General features: G+C 35.5%; 1 protein-coding gene and 1 long non-coding RNA gene across 3 annotated transcripts; both read right to left on the reverse strand.

Moving 5' to 3' along the window:
• Positions 1-302: 302 nt before the first annotated feature.
• On the reverse strand, positions 303-9,484 carry LOC149559180 (potassium transporter 6-like). 2 transcript variants are annotated; one of them, XM_089833094.1, is made up of 9 exons: positions 8,907-9,484; positions 6,756-6,990; positions 6,235-6,480; positions 6,034-6,081; positions 3,591-3,851; positions 3,419-3,471; positions 3,175-3,298; positions 2,059-2,313; positions 303-1,945 (listed from the first exon to the last, which is right to left on the reverse strand). In XM_089833094.1, exons 1-9 carry the CDS (start codon positions 8,943-8,945, stop codon positions 870-872), a joined length of 2,337 nt encoding a protein of 778 aa, XP_089689220.1. In that variant the 5' UTR covers positions 8,946-9,484; the 3' UTR covers positions 303-869. The 2 variants fall into 2 exon arrangements, with proteins under 2 accessions (XP_089689220.1, XP_089689219.1); XM_089833093.1 differs by lacking the exon at positions 8,907-9,484 and having other exon boundaries at positions 6,756-7,047.
• LOC149559181 (uncharacterized) lies at positions 3,971-4,609 on the reverse strand. The gene is made up of 2 exons (XR_016365118.1): positions 4,481-4,609; positions 3,971-4,129 (listed from the first exon to the last, which is right to left on the reverse strand). It is a non-coding gene; the product is annotated as an uncharacterized LOC149559181 (long non-coding RNA).
• Positions 9,485-9,773: the final 289 nt, after the last annotated feature.

Genomic DNA, 9,773 nt, shown 5'->3' on the forward strand with positions numbered 1-9,773 from the left:
ACTAATACATTTGCAAGAGGGCAGTCATTTGGAGAGATCATAGAATTTCTACAAAGAAATGTGACATAAAATTGGTGTGGAAGCTGAGCACATAATAGAAACAATGTGATACACTAAATTGTGCTTCTATTACATGATAAGCAACATCTGCATGCTTCAATGGATCCAGCATAAAAAGTTAAACAAAATGGGCACATTAACAAGAATTACCTTCAATAAAAAAATCATTATAAATTACAGATGACTATGTTATATTTATCCGATCAGCCTTGAACAAATGAGTGGACATCAAAACAATAAAGTTCTGCTTAAATCTTACTGCTTTGCTTTCAAAACATTTGTGTATATTACATTGGCAGCAAAAACAATTTTAAGAGTACATTTTTCTTTGTCGTAGTGCATAGACTATCACGCTAGTGAATCAGCTAAAAGGATCTGTTGGCTTTTTAAAGGGTCATTTGACTCTTTAGAGAGGACTCTGGTTGTTTCTGTCACTTTATTGATTAAGTTCATGTTGTGGGAAGCTCATTAGATTTCTACCATGAGCTATTCGTTAGTATATGCTGTGTCTATGCAAGTAGACCATTAGTAATGTCAGTGCACAACATACACAAGACATTAGCTCAGTATACAGATTATTTACAGAGAGTAAACATGACCCAGCTGTACAGGTTCTGTCTATTCCTAGAGTAATCAATGTTGTGTTTGTATCCATAAGAACATATTTCAGGAAACCGCTCACTGATTGCTAAGTTTTATTAGGATGCAGTTCTCTTCACTTTCAAAGATTTCAGCTAGACAACGAAAATACATTTCAATTTTCAGTGGCTAGATGGCAGAGGATGTGTATTACACAAAAATATCAAGGTTCAAACCTGATAAACCATACCAACCTCTAAGAGTGAAATATGGGGTATGCTCAGAGCAGTTGATGGTCCTCTGCAATTTTTTCTTAGAAAGTCATATGCCACATTGATAACAAGCTTCTTTAGAAAAGATGATCCTTTCTTTGCCTTCACATAAGAGTGTCCAAGAATAAAAGCAGTTCCAGATTCCTTGGCTTCAGAAAGCTCTTGGAGTTCAGCTCTTGCAGAAGGATCCATTTCAAGGCTATTTGGCAACAAAAACCTTACTTTCTTTCTTTTTGTTACCTTTGGAGAATTAGTCTCTGCAATATCATGGATGCTTTGAATAATTGGAGACCTAATATTAGATGTGGAGGCAGATGGCATGCACTCATCTTCTTCGTAATTTTTGATATCTTCTTTTCTGGTTGTTCCAATAACAGTCATATTTCCATCTTGACAAAAATCATTGCTTGCACGAGGAGTTTTCCTTTCTGACTGAATAAACTCCCCAATGCTGAAGATAAGCTGATTTTCGAATTCATGGTCATCCATATGAGCATCACGATATCCATACCTCACAATGCATCTATATAGCCTGTACTCCTGAGGCCCCACTCGTCCAATAAGATATCTTTCCTCCGATAGAACATGAGGTACCGGCACTGACTTGATGCATACAAAAACAAGCACCTGATGGAATGCTGGAAGATTGGTTACAAAATGTGAAAATATTGCAGGTACTCCTGTTACCAGCTCTGTGTGTATAAGCCCAATACCTGGGACCCGTACAATCCCCAAACTAGGTCCAAGACCAAGCAACCACTTCATGGAAACTTTATTTTGCATGTCAAACTCATATTTTTTAATTGTCCCATAATGCCATGCATACATTACAGACATGAATATGAGTGCAAGAACTAGAGGTACCCATGCCCCTTCAAGGAATTTAATAAGGGAAGCTGAAAAGTAAAGAGCCTCAATGGAACCAAAGCAAAGGATGAAGCAAAGAGCCAGAAGTGCACTCTTGTGCCAGCACAAAACAATTACCAAAGACATGAGACATGTTGTCACCAGCATTACAGTGATGACAGCCAAACCTGCAAATGGTATACCCAGTTTAGAGGAACTAGAAAGACATCAATTGAATATTAAATGTTTGGTTAATGAAGCTGTTTCCAACCAATCAAATTGAAGAGAACCAATTGCTTACCGGCTGCATTTCCCATTCGTTTAGTGTCTCTAAACCCAACAGTTACAGCAAGACAAAGGGTCATTAAGATCCAATTGATTTCAGGAATGTATATCTGTCCATAAATTTTGTTTGAAGTGTGCACCACCTTCACTCTAGGAAAGCAACCTAGTGCTGTACACTGCTTAATGATTGAAAATGTTCCTGTAATTATTGCTTGGCTTCCAACCACTGATGCAAGTATGGCAATACCCAGTACAGGCCATCTAATATGCTCTGAAAAGCCATTTAAGATACAAAATAAGATAAACGTAACTGATCATAATATCGTTTATTCCCATTACAGAAGCTTGTGGATGTGTGTGGTGCGAAGACATAATGTTCATCTTTTAAACTTAGGTGCCTAGAAAGGGAAAGGCAAATATTCTTCAAATAAGGAGGCTTTGGAAATGAGCATTTAAAATTTAATAAAAAAGAAAATGTAAAATAGACACATATATAACACTGCATGTACTAGAGATATCTAATTTAATCAATCATAAGCTTTAACATAATAAAAGTATAGCCATCATAAGTTATGCTTTGCATACTCAAAAACATATGACCTAAGGTTTCTACATTTTGAAAGATTTTCTTTGATATTCTTTTTGTTCTTTTCCTATCCAACTCTTAAGTTTACGTAGCCTTTATTTCAATCAAATATGTTTAAAAGAATAATTTTCTAGTTATATAAATGCAAAGAATCATGACCATAGACTCTTGTTCTCACATTCGAAATGCTTGAAATATGAGCAGAACTACCCAAGTAGTCTGCAGTTTCCTGGGACACATTTTGAAAATAGAGCCAAGATTTTGCCAAAATGGTTGCATCTCAGGAAATGCTTCTGAGATGTTTCCAAGGATTTTCCAGATTGAAAACATTTTGACATGATAAAGAAAACAGAAAGGGTTGTATTTCCTACTATATGGATTTCAACAATATTTAATTTTGTAACAGGCTGCTTTGGTAATGCTTGTTTTATTGGTATTTCAACAGTATACATTATTGAACTGAGCAATTTAAATTTTTAATTTTCATACTGTCAAAGAAAAAATAATCTAAGTAAATTGAATTCTCATCCCGTGAAAAATATTTACCTGGTACAGATACGTAAAAACCAAATTGGTAGTTACCGCTGATTGTATGATGTCTAGAGATGTAAGCAGCTTGCCCCATGTATGCTAAGATTATTGCAGGATAAACTACGGAAGTGAAAGCAATCTGCAGATACAGAAAATAATAAATATGTATGCCACAAATCTCAATGAATGCTGAAGAGAAAGGGCATTGTATAATTATTAAATGATTAACAACATAATGCAGTGCTGGCATCTAGGAAACCTTGATTGATAACTGTGAAAAGTGCCCAAGATCTGCAAACATCGCTTCTGAACCTGAAATCACAGGAGAAAAAGATTATATCGTTTCACATTAAGCATCCCAATTTTTCCATTGGACCACCTTGTCTTCTTCTGATTACATTTGTAACTATCAAACAAGACTATAAACTTGCCTGTTATGCACAATAGAATGCCTCCTAAAGACATCCATCCTCCTCTTTGTGTCTTCTTCAGGAATTTGTACATGTAATATGGAGAGAATGCTTGATAAACATGAGGATTCCAGTGTATGATATTGTAGAGGCCGATGGCACTGATGCATATTAGCCAAGTCAGGACAATTGGTGCAAACATGAAACCCACCCGATGTGTGCCATAGTGTTGCAGTGCAAATAGGCCAACCAATATAAGACACGTAATAGGAACCACTGCATCTGAAACAAAATATCTATTTAAGCATCATTAAGCAGAAATGAGCTAAACAACTTTAGGCAGGCTACATATAGTGAAACTAAATGTTGCGAAATATTATAGAAATATTACCAAATTAAACTTTCCCTCAAAGTAGATCGCTATATCAAAGATTATGGAGTTGTTCACCTGATTCCAAGCTAAGCCTAGTGCTCAAATAAGAACAGCACTTATACTGTATACAATCTCAATGCTGGATGGTGCCGATTCAACCCATTTTCAAGTACCACCCATTTGTGTCCTGATAATTATAAAATATAGTGAACTCCCTTTGAAACCATTAAGAACTGAATGCATGTCTAATGAGTACATACAAGTAGGTAAGGATGGCACTATTTGAATGTCTTTAATTTTTCGGGACCTCGATAAGACACTTTATGGACCCCAGTGGTTGATAGAATGTAGAATTTTAACAATTAGCAAAAGTCACATTGTAGTTCAATCCAGAACTTGGACAAATTAATGAGGACAGACAATTCATCCAAGCTCTGCCACAAATCACCTCTTCTGTATAGGCATTAGATAAATAAAATTTGATGCCTAATACAAGCAAGAAGAAAGTTCATTTGTCTTATACCTAAGGAGTACTTACAAGTAGGTATGAATGGCACTATTTGAATGCCTCCAAATTTTCTGGAGCTGCACGTGGCACCTTATGGACCCTGGCAGTTGATAGAGTGTAGAAATTTAAGAATTAGCAAAGGCCCCATTGTAATTTAATCCAGAACTTGGACAAATTAGTGAGAGCAGACAATTCATCTATCACCTCTGCTAGGAATCACCTCTTCTGGATAGGCATTACGTAGATAAAATTCAATACTTATTAGGCTATTACAAACAAGGAGAGAGCTCATTTGTCTTAACAATGAATTGCCTAACCCAGATTTCTATATTGTCATGCTCGCCATTGTAATATTTATGAGCAGAGAGTATACTTGCATCAGATTTCTGGCCAACAAATTCTGCATTCATTCCATCTTCTATGCCTCCCTTATCAGTATTTCCTCAATTCACATTTGTACTGCCCAAGGGAAATCTTCTTCAGCAATATACTCCTCTATCCTCTGTAATTATTATCCCTGTGCTTAGATGGTTGTTGCTTATCTGAGGATAGTTTGGTTGGGATTTAACACAATACACTTAATGTTTTTGCAACTTCGACCCATACACTCCTTGGGACCATCAAGGTACCCACTCATTCCAAAATATAGAAGCAAATATACAGACATATGCCAATTGAAACTATAAAATCACCAATAATTGCAAAGGATCTAAGTGTGCATGGCATGCGCTTTGAAGTTATAGGTTACTCAATCCTCCTGTTTTTATACACCAGTTTATTTGATAAACTTGCTTTACCATCATCCCTACAATCCTACCACAAAATCAATCTTTTCTTTGGCAAATTCACTCGTTGGCTTCCAATAACCTATATTTTCTTTTTCGTAATTATTTTGGATTTCTGGGAGATTAAAACATATATCTGTCTTGCAAGCTGGAGAGTTATTCAATATTCCCACTCTTTGATACCATATCTGTGGATTGAGAAAAGATTCACAATAATAACTGATAAGAAAGAAATGGACCCTTCTGGGCATTGCCTGTAGATTTAAACGACAACCTCATCAGGAAATTTAATTTGCACTACTCAGAAGTTTGCTAGTCTTTGCCAGAATATTCAAAGGACTGGAAATCTTATTATCTTTACTCAAAATGGATCTTTGCTGCCCACAAATGGGAGATAGAGGCAACAATCATTAGTGCAAGTTGACCTTTTTGATTTCTTGGTAACTGAACAAATTGTTCGAGGTTGACAGTGACCTAAATGTGATAAGACTTAATGGTATTCAATTTGTGACTCAAAACAAAACTTTATTAATTAGGTTCCAATGATCAATTTCAGTTTAATACAAAAGTGTACATTTGTTGGTCTTCTGATTCTCTGCTTATTAGAATGATGGAACTTACATCATGTGTATTAGATAATCAGCCCATAAAATTCAAAACTTGAAAGAAAGTCACGATTAAAGCTTATATATATTCCCATCAGAGCAAAATATCACAGTATTAGCACATAAGAAATACAAAAGAAATTTTTAACAGTGACCAAAATCGCATATTAAAGATTTTTGAGAGAATACTTACATTCATGGTGTGACATTGAAAGCTCAAGGCCTGATACTGCAGAAAAAACTGCACAGGAGCATATGATCAGTTGTTTGAACAAATCCTCTTTCTTTGCTTAGCACAGAATATTAGGAATCTCCACAAACTCCAGCATATCATAGGCACATTTAGTACACTAATAGAAATCTATAGAAACAGCAAGGATGAGAAAAAATATACCAGAAATGGCAGGAGTCAACACCCCATCACCAATAACCATGCATGTGCCAATCAGAGCAACAAGAAGCAACACAGTGTGCAAGATTTTATACTTTTCAAGCACACCTTTCACCCTTGACCCAGCCTTTGTATCAGGAGGATCTTCCAATTTGTAATTTGAAAGTTCCTCATCAGCAACCTGGCCATTTGGTAAAAGACTAATTTTGGCGTGCCTACATAATAAAGAATACAATGCAAAAGTTCCACCTGTAACAATGTGTTGGTTCAGACAGTCCGCAAGAAGTAATTGAAAACAAAATAGTGAGAATCAGAATTTTAACTTTGCACGGTAATAAGTAGGACATTTAGGACAAAAGAGAACAATAATACAACAATAACTTATGAATAAGAATAAACCTTTATAGAAGCTCTTCTATTTAGCAGGGAGATATAATTGAATAATAATAGCAATATCAACTCGAGGGATAATTGTAAGCCTTTCAATTCATCACAAGAGGAGATTTAAGAATTCCAGAAGTTACCTTCCCCATTGTCATCAGCTCTCAGCACTATAAACACATACTTGAATAGAGGTATCAAGGTCAAAGTCCAGAAAACAAAGGACAATACTCCATATATCTCTTCATTGGTCTCTGAGTGCTGAATATCTCCAGCAAATGTGTTTCTATAAACATAAAGGGGAGATATACTCAAATCTCCATAGACCACACCAAGGCTTTGATAGGCCAAGATTATAATGGTCTTCCAAGATTCTTTCTGCACCATGAATGAAGGAAAAATAATTTTTTTGTGTTCCATTCTTCAATAAGAAAAAACCTTAAACAACACTTTGCCTTTGACAATATGCATCTTCAAGGAAAGAACCTGAATTATTTTCTGAAAAGCACTTGCCATCTATGATGTTTTATTTGACTAGATGAATACATTGTGCACAAGTCTTTGTTTTTTGAATAACAAATGTAAAACATTTTGAGGTTAGCACATGTAAAACACATCAGAGTAGTAGCCTATAAACTGTAAATGGTGATTATTTTGCTTAAAATAAACTCTCCAGGCGAAATTCCTAGCATTTAAGATTCACATTCCTATACATTCTCTTAAACTCAATAGCTAGAAAATAAAAATTCAATACTTAAAGACAGTTAACAGGAACAGAGGTTAATTATCAAACCAAAATCTTAATGATCACCATGTAGATGGACAAAAATATACACTTTGTTCAGCAGTTGATCTATTGCTAAGTCTACACAAGATATGTTGGGTTAAGAATATGTAGAAAGGACAGAATAAGGCGAACAAGGACTACAAATGGCTCACATACAGGTCATGATTTGGTTCACAGAGACTTGACAGATGGCTACACTTGAACAACTCAACACATTACCAATCGCCATAAAAATTAGAGAAATAAATGATTATCAAAGCTGTTTTTTTAAGGAAAATCAAAGAAGATAGACACTGATGAAAGTAAACACACAATGCCCCCATAAGTATTTCTTATCAGAACAAAAAGCTAAACACCAGCTACTCTATTCCTTTCTACCATAGCCAAGATTATATGAGCATCAGCTGATGTTGTGTTCATAATATTAAAGGGATTAGTCAAATCAATTGACAAGGGCAATGCCTTACTCTTTAGCTGTTACATACTTTTAAAGTTCTAACCTGGAGAACAGCCACCTCCAAATGAAGTGCTCTATAATTTGTTAGTTAGATCCAACTTGCAAAGGAAATAATTGGAGTATTTCAATTATACTCGACCGTCAATGATAATTTTGGTGTTGAACAACCAAGATCTATGCAGGCTTAAATTTTGATCAAGTTCCTGAAGAAAAATCTCCACAAGATTATAAATAAGATTTCGCAAAATAGCAAAGTCCATCTTTACAAGAGAAACATGAGTTCTTGGCTTGCAATTTATGACATCTATCTTGAATTCCCATAAGAAATATTAAGCCTCATGTAGGAGCTTATTTGATTTGTATCTTGTAGTAGGTCTCCTACAGATTCACCCTGGAAATGGTCATAGAAGGTCTGATCAGAAGCTTTATCAACAGACTTCCATAAGGAAGAAAACGTACTTATGATCTTCCACTAAAACAAATCTAAGACTATAAGAGTGCTGATTTCTCCCATAATAGAGTCATCCTTGGAAAAATTGTAATATAAGGCATCGGTCAGAACTAAAAATATTTAAATTCAAGTGCTGTAATCTTCACCATAGGAGGCTACTGCCAATATCCCGTGGAACATCATAGCATACTAGAAAAGAACGGGCATTATCATTCGCCCTGTATGTATTTCCCATTATTATAATTCATCTGATAGAAGAGAATCCAAATTGAAGCTAACCAATAGACGAGGAAAGCCTAACAGTTTGGGATGTTAACCCCTTGACTTAATACCAACTACCCCAAACTGAGATCTAGTATAGGAGCTTCAATGTCTCTGTAGCATAGCGGAACAGCAGAAGAGTATACAAGCATCGCTTTGTTAAAAATTGGTATACCATCACAATCTGAGGAGAACATAACATCACAATCTGTTGAAAGGGGCACTAGGGTACTAATTGGTGAGACAATCAATAACATGAAATGAACATATAAAGCATATGACAATCTTTTGAAAAAGAACAGCGCAAAACAAAGGTCTAGAAGAGTAAAATAACAAACCTCTGCAACATGAGCACTGGTTCTGGCCTCCAGATCCATTTGGGGCAATAGCAATAAAAAAATATTGTCACAAAATTAACGGCAACGCCCATCACCCGTATGTATTTCCATCGACTACCTCATCACAACCAAACAGTAGAGAAGCGTGAAGAATAGAATAAGGCACGGAGCTTTTGTTAATGACCGTCACAGGATTAGCATTGATGCGAGAAAAATGTTTTAAAAATATAATTAAAAAACTGTGCAACTGTCCAAGGTTCTCTAAGCCCCAAACACAAGATTCTAGTGCATCAGATGCTTATATACAGCCACTCCAATGTACAATGGGTAAACAAAAGGGGACAAGTTGGTTTATTAAAAATGCTCAGAAAGATAATAGAATGGACATGGGAAGTATGCCACAAACATATATGGGAATGACAAAAAGCATAAAGAATTTTTGGGGTCAGGTGGGTGTAACCATTTAAGAAATTGGTTTTATTTACAAGGGAACATATTGCAGGCATGGACTTTCGTAGAAGACGCTTTGTGAACCATAAAAATATTTTAAATGGTTCATGGTTTGGTGGCTTAATGACACCGTCTTGCAGGATTAACATACCTATTTATAATAAGGACTCATGTCTCCTTATGCCTTCGGAAATCACCCGAAGGTCTAAAATAGTTTTTAACTCTTTAACCATTTGAAAATTGATGGTTTTGGGATATAAAGCAAAATGAAATGCTGTGGGTGTAGCGCTGATTATCTGATTCACATTCGTGGATTCTTTATGAACGAGATTCATCTGACATATTACAGAGAATATTACTGTGAAGATGAGACATTTTTTTCCATGTTTCAGTAAAATGGGCAGAATGTACCATATG

The sequence above is a fragment of the Cupressus sempervirens genome, chromosome 5 (assembly GCF_028749045.1).
Source record: "Cupressus sempervirens isolate cs-2001-9-10 chromosome 5, ASM2874904v1, whole genome shotgun sequence".
In the NCBI taxonomy this organism is placed as follows: Eukaryota; Viridiplantae; Streptophyta; class Pinopsida; order Cupressales; family Cupressaceae; genus Cupressus; species Cupressus sempervirens.

Coding starts and splice junctions, on each gene's coding strand:
- LOC149559180 (XM_089833093.1), bottom strand. CDS start 7,032: ATGGAACACAAAAAAATTATTTTTCCTTCATTCATGGTGCAGAAAGAA. Junction 3,472..3,590: donor CATTCTATTGTGCATAACAG/GCAAGTTTATAG, acceptor CTGTGATTTCAG/GTTCAGAAGCGATGTTTGCA. Junction 1,946..2,058: donor ACGAATGGGAAATGCAGCCG/GTAAGCAATTGG, acceptor TACCATTTGCAG/GTTTGGCTGTCATCACTGTA.